This window comes from Eubalaena glacialis, chromosome 13 (genome assembly GCF_028564815.1).
Source record: "Eubalaena glacialis isolate mEubGla1 chromosome 13, mEubGla1.1.hap2.+ XY, whole genome shotgun sequence".
NCBI lineage: Eukaryota > Metazoa > Chordata > Mammalia > Artiodactyla > Balaenidae > Eubalaena > Eubalaena glacialis.
This window is the reverse complement of record NC_083728.1, coordinates 94,676,922-94,695,555: the sequence shown is the minus strand read 5'-3', so window position 1 is coordinate 94,695,555 and position 18,634 is coordinate 94,676,922. Positions and strand designations below refer to the sequence as shown.

Sequence of the window (18,634 nt, the reverse complement as noted above, 5' to 3'; positions counted from 1 at the left end):
AAGCACCCGGGCCTGCGGTCAATGGGAGCGGAGGCTGGCGCCGAGGGCCGAGCCCAGAAGGCGGACAAGATTCCCTTTCAGCCTGGGAGGGCGGCGCCCGCCGCACAGTGTCCCTACTACCCAGGGACCGCACGTCCGCATCCTGCAAGAATGGCCCGGATTGTTTATTATGCAGATTCGCTTACTATAAATTAACACAACCACTGTTCATTCCCTCGATGTCAATGAGCTTAAAGAATGGTTCCCATTGGCAAAAAGCATGCATGTCGGGAAAGAATGGATTGCGATGAATCATGGAAGCAATTCTTATGGAATCAATGACTCATTATCCTGATAATAACTGAGGCACAGAATTGCCAGTCTGCGGGGCACCACGCAGGTGATAACGGAGTCCGGTGTGAGCAAGGCTGGGGAGCAGTGGCCGGCCTGACCACAAGGTGTCAGGGGAATGGAGATGACAGTTTACAGAGCGACCTAGGGCCTGCGTGTCTGTCCCCGCGAGCCCCTGCCCGCACGGCGAGCCTGCACGATGCCCCTGCCGGGTGTCGGGGAGAAGAGACACCAGCTTCCACTCAGCAAGGCCGTCGAGGAGTCAGGGCAACGCCCATCCTTCCCAGGAGGCAGGGAGTGTGTCCGCCCGGCTTTGCCCCCGAGATGCTCCCCACAGAGAGCATCCCCAGAGCAGCCACCTGTGGTTTTCTCAAAGGGGACCAGAGTCTGTGGAGGGGCAGTCATGGTGACCCAGGCACGGCCAGGCTGGCACCAGCTCCTCTCGCGGCTGGTCCTCCCTTCACAGGGCTTGTACGTTTGTAAAATCCTCTCTGCATGGATACGACTCTCAAACCTTAACCTGTGCGACCCTAAGCATGCAGTGCAGTGGGTCTCCCCACCACTCAGGTCAGGGCGCGGGACGCTTCCAGGTGCCAGGAGCTCCCGGGGCCCCTCGAGGGCTCAGGTGCCTTCAGATAACCGCGGTGCGGCTGAAAGGAACCCCAGCACTTCCTTCTGTGCCGGGCGAGTCTGAGCGCTGGGTCCGGTCCGCCTGTTCTCACAGCCGCACCACCGCTCCCCAGGCTGTGGGTGACAGGTGCTGTCTAGTTTCAGCTCCGATTCCGAAGGGGGCCTCGAACCTTCTCGCGTGTGACCAAACGCCCTCAGTCTCGTGGGTGATGCAGGGGGTCGGGGTGCATTGGCGGCGTCACGGGGTATCACGCGATCTGCTCAACGCCGTCTCCCCAGGCTGCACCGGCCGGCCCTCCCCCGGCGCCCGCGCCTGCTCTGTCGGTGCAGGGTCACCACAGCGACGTGGGCTCAGAGGACCGCAGATCTCGGGTTGGGAGCCTCGCCGGACATACGGAGCCTGGGGAGGGTGTGCGGGGGAAGAAGGAACCACCGCCTCGGATGGCTGCCGGGGGGCAGGCCACCCCCATCACCCGCCAAACAGCACAGGGCCCCCCAGGGAACAACACGGTAGGTGGCTTGGGAGAGGCACCAGCAGCGGCTGCACCTCCACTTCCCCAGGGTGTGTCCCCAAAGAGCGTGTAGGCAGCTGCCACCGCAGGGCACACAGGACCAAGGGCGCCTGGGCCGGAGCGCGTCACCAGGGGGCCGTGAGGACCCCTTCCTCACCGAGGTCCCGACAGCGTCCTCAGAGGCGTCAGAGAAGAGCATTGTGCGGAGGCGAGGACGGGCCAGGGCCGCCCCACGGAGCACAAAGGGCCATCCTTCTCGGGACACTGGCCTCTGTCACCACGGCCGCGCAGTGCCCGGCCCCACCCCAGCTGGCACGCAAAGGGGCTACTTCGTGCTTTGTTTCATTTTTGTTTTTCCTTCTTTTACAAGAAAAGTGGTGGGAGGCCCTACTGGGCTACGTTTTTGCTCCCGCCGCTGCCTCGGTGCCTCCGGCTGAACCCAGAGCTCCCGCCCGGCTGTTATCGTTCATTCGTTCACTCGTTGTCACCCCCGTGTCACCCCCAGCACCCTGGGCGCCCTGCATGTTCGAACTGCTGGGTTCAGCGGTGAAGAGTGTGTGGATTCCTGTTCACCTGGACTTACCGGCCGACTGGCTGGTGATCATCACACAAGCGTAACTGTCATGAAAACGAGAGCCGGTCCTGAAGACAAGGGAGGGGAGAGCCTCAGTCCAGACCGTCCAGAGAGGACTTCCAAGGAGGGGAATCCGAGCCCAGCCTGAGGGGCCCCCTGAAAAGACCAGGGGGAAGAGATCTGAGGCGGGGGGACAGGACGAGCCGAGGCCCTGAGGCAGGACTGAACTCGGAGGGCACTGGATGCAGCAAGACCACACAGGGAGATGGTCGTCTCAGGACCAGAAGGTTCCAGCACGGCTGAGGCCAGGTTCACATCTGGGATGCCCCCCCTGCTGCAGCTGGAGCCCAGGTCGGGGCGGCGGGAGGGGAGCAGGGAGGAGCGAGAGGCGTCCCAGAAACACAGCCTTCGACCACGTTACTCAACAGGTGGTGTGCGGACCAGGCGCACAGCATCACCTGGGAACCTGCGGAAACCCAGGCGCACGCCCCCCGCCCAACCCCCGACACCGACCGACTGAATCAGACCCCCAGGGGTGCAGCCCAGAGGCCAGGATCTCAGCAGGTGATGCTGATGCCTGCCCACGATGGACCAGCTCTGATTCGACTTTGGACGGAGGTAGAGACAGTGATTGGGTTGAAGGCACAAGAATCTGCTTAGTGAGACCCCAGCAGCAGCATCACAGGTGGCACTGCGTTTCCGTCAAGGGGGACTTGAGATGGGGACCTCGGCCCCGCCAAAACAGACGAGCAGCTGGGAACGCCAGGGGGGCTGCCTCCCCGCCTGCCCCCAAACCCGGGACACTTCGGTTCAACACTCGACTCCACAGAAAACGGAAATTCAATTGACATAACTGTTGGGTGAGTGGAGAGAGGATCAGTCACTGAGTTATCCACTACACTGGATGGGGGGTTCCTGCGGCCTCAGCCCCCCTGCCCCCCGCAGCCACTTCCCACGCCACCCGGAGCCGCCTGGGCAAGGAAGCGAGTTGGGCGTGCCAGCCGCTGTTGTTTTTGGTTTCACAGATGGTGAGAAAAAGCTAATGGCCCAGCTCCTCGGCGTCCCAGGCTCCGGCCGCAAAGAGAGGGGGCGTCCAAGCAGGTGAGTCTGTGCAGGTGAGTCCGGGTACGTTGGTCGCTCTTCCCAGGTAAACCCGGTTCCGAGCCTCAACCCTCTTTAGCCCAAAACACCTGGGGAAAGTCGACTGTCTGGTTTTGCTTGAGAGGCAACTCCTCCCAGAGACTCCCTCCCAGCTCCCTGTCTGTGGTGCCCGGGTCACGTGGACCAGCCCCACGGGGTCAGCAGCCACTCCTCAGGGGAGGCCAGCCGCCAGCCAGGTTCCCTCCTCGGAACCCGCCACACTCCTGGCCTCCTCCCGCCCTCCCCCCACAGACACCACGCTCTGCGAGGTCCCACAGGCAGGGTCCCATCAGGGTCCCAATCCACGTCTGAAGTGCCACTTACTTCCGGGGTGACCATGCGCCCCGTCAAGGGCCCGGTGTGGGGTGTGCACGAGGACCGGTCCCCTCCCCGAGCTGTCCTCACATTACCACCACCACACAGGGGGCTCTGGGTCACCTGTCCGTGATTCCAGAGCAGCCTCTGGCCACAGTAGGGCCACCAGGACCTCAGCAGGGAACCAAGAGGGGTGCTGGGCCCCCAGACACACCCTGTGGGTGAGATGCTGCAGGACAGCTTCACAGCCGGCTCGGGCCATGGCCACCCCGCGCCCAGGAAGTGGCCGGTCAGCAGACCACGCCTGAGGGCAGGACGCCCAGGTCCCTGCACAGCCGCGTCGTCCACAGCAGCACGCCCGGGTCCCTGCACAGCCGCGTCGTCCACAGCAGCACGCCCGGGTCCCTGCACAGCCGCGTCGTCCACAGCAGCACGCCCGGGTCCCTGCACAGCCCCGTCGTCCACAGCAGCACGCCCGGGTCCCTGCACAGCCGCGTCGTCCACAGCAGCACGCCCGGGTCCCTGCACAGCCGCGTCGTCCACAGCAGCACGCCCGGGTCCCTGCACAGCCGCGTCGTCCACAGCAGCACACCCGGGTCCCTGCACAGCCGCGTCGTCCACAGCAGCACGGCTCAGGGTGGCAGCCACGAAGGCGGGCACGACGGGTAAACGGATAAACAAGACGTGGGCCATCCATGCAGTGGAATGTGACCCAGCCTTAAAAAGGGAGGAAACTCTGACACCTGCTACAACATGGATGAACCCTGAGGACGTGATGCTCAGTGAGATGAGCCAGATCCAGGAGGACAGACACTGTGTGGTCCCACTTCTGAGGTCCCTGGAGGCGTCAGGGTCACAGAGACGGCAAGGAGAGGGTGGGGGCCCGGGGCTGGGGGAGGGGGAGGGGATCCAGTGCTTCACGGGGACGGAGTCTCAGGTGGGGAAGATGAGGAAGTTCTGCAGACGATGCTGGGGGGTTGCACGGCAGTGTGAACGTGCTTAGTGCCCCTGCACCGGACCCTTAAAACGGTTAAGACGGCGACTTTTATGTTATGTGTACTTCACCAATTAAAAAACAAAAAACAGAACACCAGGCAAGCAGACTGGAGGGCCGTGACCCGTGGAGCCTGACAGCCTGGGGTGCCCTGTCCCCGGGAGGCCCTCCCACCTCTGGAGACTGGAAACGGCTCTCCTCCCAGACGTCTTGTGAAACAGGGGGAGCCCTGGGCGGGGGGCTGGAGCCTGGGGTGGGGTAGACCCCCCTCCAAGGAGGCCCTGAAGCACCAAAGGCCTGGAAGGATCGGGGAGGGACCGTGCTCCTGAGCCTGTAGGGTCAGCCGAGGAGCGGCCTTTCAAGTGGAAATGCTACGTTCCACGAATAAAACAAATTGGGAGATATTTTTATACTTAGGAAAATGGATTATAGCTCTCGGTGACACACACACTGCAGCCAGCACTCTCCGCGTCTCTCTGGAAAACCGTAATTTAAACCAAGCTGGTGTTTTTGGCATCCGGTCACCTGGCCGTCCCCCCCAAGGGCGCCGCTGGTCAGAGGGCAGTGTCCAGCCTGCAGAAGGGGGGCTCTGGATGACCACCCCCAAACCATGCCCGTTTAAAGGCCAGGATGGGGCCTCCGAGGGGAGCCCACGTCCTGGGGGCTTCAGGGCAACAACGTGATAGACACAGTCTCCGCTCCCCCCGCCCTCACAAGATGGGCCTCACTCAAGCCTTAAAAGCCACCCTCGGAACCCTCACAAGCGGCCAGTCCCTGGTCAGGGGTCACTCCCCTGCTCCCCTGAAGGCAGAGCCAGAAAGGAGCAAACAAAACACGGCTCCAGGCCTGGGAGAAGCTGCAGCTTCGTACCCAGAGCGGTGATAACAGTCATTATTAGAATGTGTGCTGGTAGCCAGCAGGCCACTTCTTCACCCCAGGTTCCTGACTGAGCATCTTTGATTCCTTTAAACGTGGCCTCACCCACAAGGCTCGGGCCCTGCAAGTTTATCGTGTGCTCACGCCCACATCTCAGGAGCTCCCTCTGCAGGCTCCCTCGCCCCGCCCGGCCCGCCCACGCCCACCAGCAGCTGGAAACTCTGATGAGACTGACGGAGGGGCGGCCCCCAAGCCGCCGCCTTGTCCCATCCGGGCTGACTGTCCCGAATTGGAGAGTCAGCCAGAAAGTGGCATCCGCCCACAGTGCCCAGACATCCGGGCTCAGGCATCTCACAGCTGCCTTCGTACCTGAGCCGCTGCGGGGAGGGCTGGACCTGCCTGTAACCCCAGTTACAGCAAGTGACCCCACCTCCCTGTCACACGGTCGCCTCCCCATGTCCCCCGCCTGGAGAGACCTGGCTCGGTGACATCCCTGGGGGCCGGGAGGGGTCCTGCCCAGACAAGTGGGCCAAGCCAGCCCCTCCCCTCGCTCACAGATGGAGGTGCGGGCCAGCAGGTGAGAGCACCTGGCACTCTACAGTTTGCTGGGACGGGGGTCCTGAGTCCGGAGGGGGCGAGTGGGCAAGAACGCCCAGGGCTGAGAGGTTAGGGCCAAGGGGCCTGTCTCGGGGGACAGCCCCACCCCCCGGGCCCACCACCCATCAGGTAGGGTTCCCGCCAGCGCTCAGCCCTGTGGCCGGTTCCAGCATCTCCGCTCAGGCAGTGGTGGGTCCAGTGGGCGCCTGCCTCTCACACCCTCCTGTGTGCTCACACCTTCAGAGGGGAGGTGGCCGCCAGCACCTGGGGCCATTCCTCCCTGCGAGGGAGAGGGCATCTTTACTGTGCACGGGGTCTGCCGAGGAGGGTGGTGGGAGGTGGATTAATGGGGACAGAGGGCGGGGCAGACGTACTGGGGGCACCCACAGGGCCTCCACCCAACCCTGCATGTGGAGTAACACAGAGATGCTGCCTCTCCAGGCATGAGGGCCCAGGTCCAGGCAGCAGCCAGGAAACCACAAGGCCTGGGCTCTCGCATCTGCGTGGAGCACACTAGCCAGGGAGGCACATCTCACGGGACCCCGACGGTAGGCCCTTGAGGCTCCTCGAAAGACAAGGACAGGGCTCTGGGCCAAAGGTCAGCCATCCCTGCATCTGCTCGCTGGGGAGAAGCCGGGCTCCGACGTGCCAACCCCAGGGTCATTTCAACTCTCACTTAGCCACACGCTCTGGTGACACGAGTCGGCACTTTGGCGACATCTTCGGGATTGAACTAGAGAAGTTATGTGACTCCAAGGAACACAGAAGAGGGAGGACATTCCGGGGGGTGGAAAGCAGGACCCAATCTTTGTGGGACCCTGTGCACGAGGGAGAGCCCCTATCTCGGTCATCAGCCCAGTGGCTCTGCCTGGGTGGGGTCTCGAAGGATGCATAGAAGTTTGCAAGTCAGAGCAGGAATAAGAACAGAGGGAAAGGACGGGTAGAGGCCCAGAGGCAAGATGCTCACTGGGAATGCCCTTCCAGGGTGTCTCCCCGACGACTATGAACCCCAAGGGCAGGGGCCATGTCCCCAAAAGTGTATCCTCAGGGCTTTCTAAGTGTCCAGCACATGAGTGCTCAATCGACATTTGAGCAAGAAAACAAGAAAGGGGGGGACTTCCCTGGTGGCGCAGTGGTTGAGAATCCGCCTGCCAACGCAGGGCACACGGGTTCAAGCCCTGGTCCAGGAAGATCCCACATGCCGCGGAGCAACTAAGCCCGTGCGCCACAACTACTGAGCCTGCGCTCTAGAGCCCGCGAGCCACAACTACTGAGCCCACGTGCCACAACTACTGAAGCCTGCACGCCTAGAGCCCGTGCTCCGCAACAAGAGAAGCCACCGCAATGAGAAGCCTGCGCACAGCAACGAAGACCCAACACAGCCAAAAATAAATAAATAAATAAATAAATTTATTTTTAAAAAAAGAAAGAAAACAAGAAAGGGACGGAGGACGGGGGACAGGATGGAGAGCGGTGACAGCAGAGGGACCGAGGTGCAGAAGAAGCCCACACAGCGGTCAGGGCCCGAGGAAGGACCCGGACCTGAGCCTGGAGCCAGCCGACCCCTCGGCACCTTTGAAGGGGGCAGCTCCGGAGACGCCGGGATGAGGCAGCCTCGTCGGTCTCCTCTGCTTCCTGGGCTGGTGTTGTTTTAACCCAAAGCGAAGCCCACAGGAGGTGGCCGGGCTGGCAGCCTGAGCCCGGGTCGGAGCCGCAGCCTGCACTCATTTCCATCTGCCACCCCCTCTGCGGCCGTGGCCGCCCCAGGCCCGCGGCTCCTGCCTGAGTTTCCTCCTGTGGTGTGAGACAGAACAGCCCCCGCCCCCAGAGGCCTGGTCCAGGCCCCGAGCTCAGGACAGACAGAAACCCCGACTCCGTGTGCCGCTCGCCCTGAGGTCCCCGTGGTGAGTCACTTCCTGTGCCACCAGTTCCGGAAGCCGAGGACCGCCTGCCGGTTCCCAGAACACGCGACCACATGGACGCAGACGTGCTGCTGGCGGAACAAGTGAGCAAATGCCGCCCCAGCCCCGCCACAATGGCCTGGCAGTGCCAGAAGCCGAGCCCTGAGAACTGGGCCGGGTCAGCGCACCGGGGCGGCACTGCCAGACGGCAGCGGGAACCCCACCTCGTGGGGGCTCAGATTGTGGGGGTGACGTGTGGAGGCCGCCAGTGCCCCATCCCCGCCCCATCCCCGGCACTGGCATCCTGGGCCCGGAGCTGACTCGGGGGCCCCTCGGACGTGCCCTGACGGTGCCGGGACCGTGGACTCCAGAACCCCAGGACGGGCTCAGTCCCGAGCCCGGGGCGCGGGGGCCAGTCTGCCGCGGGGCCGGCCTTAACCAGACGCTCCTGGGAACAGGTGCACAAGCTGGACCGAATCAGGGCCACAGAGAAAACCCTGGGGGCAGATGCACTGCTAACGCCCAGCCGAGAGGACGACACTCATGGAGGCCGAAGGAGGAGGGGGAGGGGGTGGGGGGGAGGTTGGGGCAGAGGGCAGCACAGGCCGAGCCCCGCATTTGGAGAAGCCCACGCGGGGGCCCCAGGCAAGGACACCGCCATCCAAGCAGGGTGGGCTCAGCCTGCGGGGGCAGGCGACTGAAGGAGGCGCTCCTCCCTCCAAACCGGAGCCTGGGTCCCTCACTCCTGAAGGCAGGAAGTAAAGGGAGGAAGCTGAACGAAATCAGGGAGCATCACATCCCTGGGACGGACGGAGCCTGGTTCCATCGTAAAGCCAGAGCCACGAGGCCTGTAGACACTTAAAAAGCGTGAGCACCCAGTGTGGCTGAGTGAGCCTGCTGGGTCGTGGGCTCCCGGCTGGGGCAGGGCTGGTCAATCGGGGCCCTGGGACCGCAGTCGGCTTGTGCAGGAAGCAGACGGCAGGCGCCCTTATTTCACTCTGTGCTCAGATATGCTTACAGTATCTTTCAAGTGAACTCTGTCACTTCTGGATTGAAAAACTGGAAACGCATCACTCAGAAAGACGTTTTCTAGCCCTGAGCTTGTGCGCAGAGACAGGAGTTATTTTCCAAAAACAGTTCAAGATACTTACGTCCACTTCCCCTTGGTCGATTACGTAGAAGTTATCCCCTTCGTTCCCTACGAGAAAAGGGAAACAGGACACGTGATGCAAGAATGCGGAGTTTTGTTTTTCTTGTAATAAACCACCTTTCGGCATTGCTTCACAGACCTCTGCGAAGCAGTACCAGGTCTCATCAATTTTAAAAAATCCTTAAATAAAAGCTGTAGGTATGGAAGGTGCAGAACACGATGGCCTATTTCACACACGTAGGGAAACGGTTACTCCAGTCAGGCCGACGGGCACGTCCTCTCCTGACACCGCCATCTGAAATCCACCCCCAGCATGCTGCCGGGGCTCAGCACAGCTCCGCCATGTTTTTAATAACAAGGAGGTTATCGAAACGTATTAACACACGTTGACTTGTTAAGCGGACTGTTCTGAAGTGTCATTAGTGGCTTTTCTCAAGACAGACAGTGGGAGTTTTGTATAATATACTTTATTTTTAATGAATTTATTTATTTATTTGTTTTTAGTTTTGGCTGTGTTGGGTCTTCGTTGCTGTGCACGGGCTTTCTCTAGTTGAGGCAAGCGGGGGCTACTCTTCATTGTGGTGCGTGGGCTTCTCATTGCCATGGCTTCACTTGTTGCAGAGCATGGGCTCTAGAGTGCAGGCTCAGTAGTTGTGGCTCGTGGGCTCAGTAGTTGTGGCTCACAGGCTCTAGAGCACAGGCTCAGTAGTTGTGGTGCACGGGCTTAGTTGCTCCGCGGCACGTGGGATCTTTCCAGATCAGGGATCGAACCCATGTCCCCTGCATTGGCAGGCGGATTCTTAACCACTGCGCCACCAGAGAAGCCCTAAGTATACTTTCTAAGTGAATGACCAATTCTCCCCAGAGGGCTCTGGCCCCGAGGAGGGGCAGAAGGGGGCGTACCTTGCTGTATGACGGTCTCCCCAGCAATGTGCATGACGGGGAACATGGCATCGAATATGTCGCTGGAAAAGAAAGCACAGCATGGGGCTGCTGCAGGGGCACCAGGCGACCTGCCCCTCACGGGGCTTCACACGGCTCCTGCTCCCCAGCTCAGGGGAGACGACGACCCCTGGGACCCGCTGTCCCTGGTCACGACCTCCTGATCTGCACGTATTGGGGTCTCACAAAAATGGGATCACACCCCACAGACCCCACTTAGGAAGCGTAAGACAGGTCGTGACTGTTTCCACTAGGACATGGCAACCTGTCTTGACCTGCTTTCTGCTTCCTCCCAGGTGAACACTCTGCCTCTAAGGGTGTCGAGACACCAGATGCAGAAATGGGAAGAAACCAGACTCTGCAACTGCTCACTCGAGGGGCACAGAGGCCGAGGAGGCTGGCTTGGGCTGTGCCCACCAGGCAGACCGGCCGTTCCATCGCCTGAGTTTAGTGTGAAACAGACCCACAGGCAGGATGGGAGGGGGCGTGGGGAGGAGGGGGCTGCCGGGCAGGTGGGGACGCCCCATCGCCCAGGGGGAGTGTGCACGTCGGTCCAGGACCCTTCATCTCCTTGGGATGGCAACCAGATGCAGCGTCAGAGGTCAGGGTCTGGATCCCAAAGTGCAGTGACCACGCTCGGGGATGTGACCCACCGCCAGGCACACGTTTCCCCAAAAGAGAAGCAAGAAGCTGGGGCCCCTCAGGCAGGAAATGCACCCTGGCAGTCAGGACGCCTGCTTGCTGCCCGCCTGCCTGTTTAAAAAGGGGATTCTTGGAAACCGGTCAATGGAGGAGCCTCAGAGGAGCCACAGGTGCCAGACCCTGGGGAAGCAAAAGCAGGACCAGAGATCCAAACAGCCCTGTGATCGCCCGCTCCCAGGGCCCAGAAAACATCAGTAAGTCTTAAGGCAGTTACTTCCCCTCTATTTAAACGTCTCTTTCTCTCTCTGGAGGAGGAGGAGGAGGGCAGCACCCCAGGGGTCTGGCAGGTGACCAGAGGCTGCAGGGAGGCGGGGGGAGAGGGTGCAGGTGCACGTCAGGTCAGAGCTCGGCTCTCAGGCCTGATCCACGTGGACGCCATCCTTCCGCGCTTGGCTAAGTCACGCTTCCACCTCCAGGCACACCTGAGCCCCACCTGAGCCCCGCCTGCTGCCCCGATCCCTTGGTCTCCTGATCAGGAGGGAAAACGAGCCGCAGTCTGTCCTGAGATGCGTGGCCTGGGCCCCAAGGCCTCTGACAAGCACCCTCCCTGGTCTTGCTACGAGGGCCGGGGTCCTCAGACAGGGGAACCTCGGCCGCCATCAGGCAGCCCCTCTGCTGCCTGGCCTCCCGAAGATGGGGGTCCACTTCCAAGCTTAGAACTTTCCTCTTCACACCAGGGTGTGGCCTCCGATCGTCCACATGGAACTGACGTTTTCAAATTCACATTCAAGATGAGGTCTGACCCTTGAGGTCAAAACACCACAGACGAAGGGAAATGCAAATCAAAATCACGATGAGATAACACCTCACACCTGTCAGAATGACCATCAGCAAAAAGAACACAAATAACAAATGTTGGCAAGGATGTGGAGAAAAGAGAACCCTCCTACACTGTTGGTGGGAATGTAAACTGGTGCAGCCACTATGGAGTACAGTATGAAAGTTCCTGAAAAAAACTAAAAATAGAGTTGCCATATGATCCAGAAATTCGACTCCTGAGTATATACCTGAAAAAAATGAAAACACTAATTCGAAAAGATACGTGCACCCCAATGTTCATAGCAGCACTGTTTACAATAGCCAAGACATGGAAGCAACCTAAGTGCCCATCAACAGATGAATGGATAAAGAAGATGTGGTACATATATACAATGGAATATTACTCAGCCATAAAAAAGAATGAAAGAATGCCATTTGAAGCAACATGGATGTAGTTGGAGGATATTATGCTAAGTGAAATAAGTCAGACAGACAAATACTATATGATCTCACTTATATATGAAATCTTAAAAATACAACAAACTGGTGAATATAACAAAAAAGCAGCAGACTCACAGATATAGAGAACAAACTAGTGGTTACCAGTGGGGAGAGGGAGGGGGGAGGGGCAAGACAGGGTAGGGGAGTAAGAGGTACAAACTACTGTGTATAAAATAAATAAGCTACAAGGATGTATTGAACTATACAGGGAACATAGCCAGTGTTTTGTAGTAACTATAAATGGAATATAACCATTAAAAATTATGAATCACTATGTCGTACCTGAAACATGTAATATTGTTCATCAACAATACCTCAGTAAAAAAAAAACACCCGCTGATGAATCCCAACTTGATATATTTCTGAAAAAATCATGCAAACAGAGCTGTTCCATTTTGGGCTTGTTATTTTCAGCCCAAAAGTAGTTTAAATGTTCATCACAGCTAATTCCAACAACACAGACATTTTGGTTTTTGTTTATTTTAAATCCAAACCCCACTGCCCAAGTGCCATTTTAAAATACGGCTAATAAAAAGAAACAAAATTGAGTTATTTGCAGTGAGGTGGATGGACCTAGTCTGTCATACAGATACTGCATGCTAACCCACATATGTGGAATCTAAAAAAAAAAAAAAAGGTTCTAATGAACCTAGGGGCAGGACAGGAATAAAGACGCAGATGTAGAGAATGGACTTGAGGACATGGGGAGGGGGAAGGGTAAGCTGGGACGAAGCGAGAGAGTGGCATGGACATATATACACTACCAAATGTAAAATAGCTAGCTAGTGGGAAGCAGCGGCATAGCACAGGGAGATCAGGGAGATCAGCTCGGTGTTTTGTGACCACCTAGAGGGGTGGGATAGGGAGGATGGGAGTGAGACGCGAGAGGGAAGAAATATGGGGATATATGTATATATATAGCTGATTCACTTTGTGATACAGCAGAAACTAACACACCATTGTAAAGCAATTATACTCCAATAAAGATGTTAAAAAAAATAAAATAAAATAAAGCTAATTCTTGACTTGCAAGTAAATGTTTAGAACACATCCTGCTGGTAAGTTACTTGTTTTGACCTTGGAAACAAGACCTTCGAAGCTACAGTCAAGTCAGCAGCCAAGGCCACCTAAGCCTTCACTTCACCCTGACCTTAGCTAAGCAGCAAAGTGTCTCTGAAAACAATTCTAAGGCAAGAAGGGAAGGCACCAGCCGGGGGGGGTGCCTCCCTCGACCCTGAGATGAACCCGAGCCCTGGGGGTGGGCGCTGGGCATGCCTGGTTCCCAGCTCCTGGTGGCATCCACCCCCCTGGGAGGGCCACGTGGCCCCCCGACACCTTCTGGGGTGTGATCGGTTCTGGGTGTCACCTGCGGTCCCCACCCTGGCAGAAGCCAGACGCTGGCCCTGAGGCCTTGGGGGTGTGAACACATTGCCATGGAGACCGGGCCTTCTCCCACAGGCCATCTCTTCAGAATGAGGGTGAAGAATGTTCTCTGATGGTCGGAGAACACCCACTCCTGGGGTGAAATACCAGCCAACTCCTTCTGGCTTCCGTGATCTGACCTCAAACCTGCTCTCAGGGCGGGTGGCCTCCCAGATTAGACTGCGTGGGGCTGGGGACCAGGGGACGGTGTGGGATGGGCAGCCTTGTGTGGCCCCAAAGCCCACGGCCCAGCAGGCTGGCCTTGCAGTGGCTCAGACCAGCCCAGGCTGTGCCGATGTCCCACCACACTCACCAGCCATACCCCTCTCCCCTGTAGGAGGCAGGTGCCCCAGGGGTCCCAGGATCCTGGGGTCAAGGCCCTGGAAGCTTGCCCATGGGGGCGTGTCCTATAAAATGCCACTGTGCCCTCAAGCGACCAAGAAGATCACCCGGGAAGGACTCACTCACCAAAGCGCTGTGAAGCCCTGGCGGCCCACCCTCCACACTAAGCCTCAGATACCGACTCTGTAGCTCACGGGGCCACCGCAGACCCTTCCAGCACAGAGCATGGGCAGGCCTGTCCACAGTCACTTGGCAGGGCCGCACGGACGTAGACCCCAGTTCTGGGACCAGTCCAGTGCTCAGCCGGCCAGAGAGCACCAGCCTCCTTCTGGACGACGGGGCTGGTGGGAGAGACCAGGCGGCCCGCTGTGCTCCAGGTTCTAGGGAAGGAGAGCCCTTCCCACTCTCCCCGTCCTCCTCCTGGGACACCCCACCTCTGCCCCGCTCTCTAACAGCAGGCACATGTCGGGGGGACAGACCTGGACCTCTCCCTCATCCCCCATCAGCCTCCCGCTCGGCCACCCACTCAGCAGCAGACCCCAATGTTCCCGATGGAACCACAAACTGCATCTGGCCACGCCAGCATTAGTGGGACCTACTAGCATCTTAAACCTCAGATGCAAATTTGTGCCCGAGTTCATGACACTGGTGATCCGCTCTTGTTGACAATTTCTCCCCCTTCTACCCACTTCCCCCGTCCCCCTTGCACTGGTGCTTGTTCTGAAATTTGAGGGATTTCCTTTTCATTGTATGCTTTCTCTCACAACATGGAATCTTGAGCTATATGCATGTACTTTAAATTTACCCCCAAACGGCATCGTGCTACAGATCCCACCCTGTTTCTTCCGTTTTTTCAGGAGCACATCTCGGCTTTACTCAGGCTGCCTTCTCGCTGTGCCCCCATGTGGCAGAGAGCGAGCGTGCGAGGCTCTCTGGTGTCTTCTTATAAGGGCACTAATCCCACCATTGGGGGCCCACCCTCCTGACCTCACCTAAACCCAATCACCTCCCAAAGGCCTGCCTCCAAATGCCATCACATTGGGGCTTAGAGCTTCAATAAGTGAATCTGGGGGACACGGTTCAGTCCATAGCAATTAACTTCTGCCAAATAGTTTTTGGGTTCATATTTAGGCCTTTTGTCCGTGAGGAAGGGGATCTGGTTTGTTTTTCCCCAGATGGTTAGCCAGTTTTCCCAACAACACCCACTAATGGCTCCATCCTGGTATTACACTCACACAGCACATACTCTATGTGTCTGTTATAGGCTGATTTGTGTGTCCCTCCAAATTCATATGAAATTCATACAATATGCTGAGCAGCTTTCTCCTGTTTTCTATTTTCTGGAGCAACTCGTAAAAGGATGGACAGTTTGTTGAAGTTTGACAGAATTCACCCATAAAACCTCTGGGACCTGGGTCTCTTTGGAAGGGAAGGTCTTTGGTCACCACTGAATTTTCTTTAGTGCTTTATTGATTCTTCATGGGCCAATTTTGGCCCCATTTTCAAAGTTAGCCCCAACATTTAAAAATTGAGAGAGTAATAAATATCCAAATTTTTGGCTTTTCTTTGGGGGAAAAAAAGGAAGATCTAGCAACGTGGGGCCTTTGTTCTCATGAAGCAAGAACTCAGCCCCCTTCCCACCCTGGTGGGAGCACATGCTCTGTCTGCCACAATCCCTACATCACCTGACTCCTGACCCCCAGCCTCCGTTTACAGCCCCTGCCTAAGGGGCCCACTGTCCAGTGGGGGGGACAGATGTACATGTGGGCCTTCATCACAAGGGGTGTGGTCATCCCTGTGACAAACGCTCCCTTGATGGCAACCCAGAGAGCTGGTGCCACCCCAAAACTTGCCTGGAGGGGCCCAGGGGCTGAGTCGCCCAGGAGTTAACCCACTTGTAGAATGGGCACAGCTCACGGCATGATGGGAGATTAACCAAGAGGACCACACTCCTGGAACCCTCCCGATCAGGAGCCACCGTGATTATTTCTGCTGGCTCCAAACCCTGTGCACACAGCAGCTCCGAGCCCCTTCTCCCAACCCTGGGAATGATGCCAAAGGAGCACTCCGCGCCCCTGAGCTCAGCCAGTCTCATGATCCAGTTATGGCTCTTTTATTCCCTTTTATTGGCTGACATTTCTAATATATAGCCGAACTGCTGCTGCAGGTGGCCTGACAGGTAAACACCTCCTGCCCCCACCCCTGCAAAGAAACCCGCAGAAGCAAACAGGTTGGACCAGTTCTCAGAGTGAGGCCACCCAAGTGCAGCAGAGGACAGAGGACGGGGAGAGAGGTGCCCACAGCCAATCAGAGCTGCGCCTGCCCCAAGCACCTGCCCCCCTTCTGAGGTGGGAGTGAGGATCCCTGCACCCCAGCCGCACATAAAACCTGCCACTCCCCCCCCCCTTCCCCGGCTCCAACAATCTGCCCCTCTGCATTCTGTAAGTATGGGAATGGGAGCAGAATTCTTGTGATTTTAAGCAAAAGCGCTGTGACAATGACCACAGGAACACCTCCAGTCATAAGGAAAAAACTCCATTAGCATTTCCAATATTTCTGTGTCTATATTTCTTTAAACGTTTTATTTTGAAAAACGTCAAACTTTCAGAAGCATGGGAGTGGGGGATGTCAGAGCCAGGATGCGTGTTTATACCCCCGGCTGGTGATGTCGCAAGACCAGCTCGTAACATAGTGCAGACGCTCCAGCAGCGGGTCAGCACAGAGTGCACGCGTGTGGTGACAAGGACCAGGAGGGAATAATGAGCGATGTGGACAACATTAATAAAAAGGCCCCACTGAATGCAGAAAACGTGTTCGAGTGCGTACGAGTGTGTTTTCTGACTTCAGAATGATGCCACCAAGGGAAAAAGTGCACCTGACATTGGAAACGGTTCTCAAAGCCCTACGCCTGCTGCCTTTGCCTTGGGAGAACTTCTTTCCTTTGCTGGCCCGGGCTCACGGTCAATGTTATTCACGTTCCAGGAACCAGCCGGGACCCGCAGGCAAAGCTCTGGTGCCCAAGCACCATGGGGACACCCTGTTTTCTGCTGCATGTCACAGCCCGGGTAACAGAGGGGCTTTCGTCTGCTGGGAGCCAGCGCCCCGACAGGGTGCCTGGCTTATGTTTAGGCTTTTCCACTGTTTGGGTGAAACTGACTGCAAGTTTCCAAATAGTTCTCTCTAAACAGCAATAACTCAAGCGTAGCTGTTCACTGCAGTGGACGTGGGGCGGCCCACTCCCTGCTGGGGCATCGAGAGCACAATGTTTATAAATCCCAGGAGCCTCTGCCTCAGGCAGCCCGGAGCCACCTCGTCTGTGGCTGCTTCCTCCACCCCGATGCCTGGCACTGGGGAAAAGTACACAAATGCCTGGGGTTCCATATGGAGCACATCCATGGTCCCAGGTGTGCCAGCTGAGTGTTACACCTGAACAAATTAATACATGTGACTCACAAAGCATCGGCCCTCAGACCACAATGGAGTTAAACTAGAAATCAATAACAGAAACATAACTTAAAATCCCGAAGGATTTGTAGATTAAGCAACACACTTCTAAGTAATACATGGGTGGAAGAAGAAGGCTCCAGAGAAATTGAAAATATGTTTAACTAAATGAAAATGAAAACGCAACTTACCAAAATCTGTGGGATGCAGCAAAAGCAATGCTTAGAGGAAAACTTACAGCATTGAAAGCATACATTTGAAAAGGAGAAAGATCTAAAATCAATAACCTAAGGAAACTAGAAAAAGAAAAGCAAATTAAACCTAAAGCAGGCAAAAGAAGTAATAAAAATTAGAGCAGAATTTAAAATAGGAAATTTAAATACATAAATAAATAAATAAAATAGGAAATTAACAGAGAAAAATCAATGAAACCAAAGCTGGTTCTTTGGAAAGATCAATAAAAACCTATAAACCCCTAGCCATGGTAACAAAAAAAGGGGAGGGGTGGGGTGGGGAGGAGAGATTGAGAGAGAGAGAGAGAATACACAAATAATGAATGCCACATATGAGAGAAAAGACATCACTACAGATCCCATGGACATGGAAAGGATAATAAAGGGAGACCATGAACAACTCTGTGCCCACAAATTTGCTAACTTAGATGAAAGGGACCAGTTCTTTGAAAGACACAATCTGCTAAAACACACAAGAAGAAATAGATAATACAACCTATTAAACTGAATCAATAAATATTCAACTACCAAAACAGAAAGCACAGGTCCAGATGGGTTCACTAGTGAATTCTATCAAACACTGAAGTTAGAAATCATACCAATTCTCTACAATCTCTTCCAGAAGTATTTAGAAGGAGAGGGAACACTTTCTAACTCATTCTATGAGGCCAGAATTACTCTAATACCAAAACCAGACCAAGATATTACAAGAAAGGAAAATTACAGACCACTATCTCATGAACATGGATGTAAAAATCCTCAACAAAATACAGGCAAATCAAATCCAACTCTGTATTAAAAGATTTATACACCACAAATAAGTGGAATTCATTCCAGGTATGCAAGGCTGGTTCAACATTCAAAAATCAATGATAATGCATCACATCAAAGGGCTAAAGAAGAAAAATCATATCAACAGATGCATAAGAAGCATTTGACAAAACTGAATACCCATTCATGATAAAAACTCTCAGAAAAATAAGAATATGGAGAATTTCCTCAAGTTGATAAAGAAGAGCTCTGGAAACCCTACAGTTAACATCATACCTAGTGGTGAAAAACTAGATTCTTTCCCCCTAAGATGGGGATTTAAGCCAAATATATCCCCCTCACCACTCTTTTTCAACATCATACTGGAAAAGCCCTAGCTACTGCAATAAGACAAGAAAAGGAAATGAAAGGTATACAGACTGGAGGGAATTCCCTGGTGGGCCAGTGGTTAGGACTCCATGCCTCCACTGCCAGGGGCCCAGGTTTGATCCCTGGTTGG

At 56.0% G+C, this 18,634-nt stretch overlaps 1 protein-coding gene and 1 long non-coding RNA gene across 5 annotated transcripts in view; one reads left to right on the top strand and one right to left on the bottom strand.

Annotated features, from left to right (window-relative positions):
- Positions 1 to 18,634, bottom strand: part of PRKAR1B (protein kinase cAMP-dependent type I regulatory subunit beta) — an 85,358-nt gene that overhangs the window by 25,881 nt on the left and 40,843 nt on the right. For all 4 annotated transcript variants that reach the window (XM_061210139.1, XM_061210142.1, XM_061210141.1 and 1 more), the window contains exons 5-6: positions 9,923 to 9,984; positions 9,021 to 9,067 (exon numbers count right to left, since the gene is read on the bottom strand). In XM_061210139.1, coding sequence (XP_061066122.1) covers positions 9,021 to 9,067; positions 9,923 to 9,984 — 109 coding nt within the window. The remainder of the gene's footprint in view (positions 1 to 9,020; positions 9,068 to 9,922; positions 9,985 to 18,634) is intronic.
- Positions 1,342 to 3,397, top strand: LOC133104408 (uncharacterized). Its single transcript, XR_009703563.1, has 3 exons — positions 1,342 to 1,470; positions 1,978 to 2,906; positions 3,072 to 3,397. It is a non-coding gene; the product is annotated as an uncharacterized LOC133104408 (long non-coding RNA).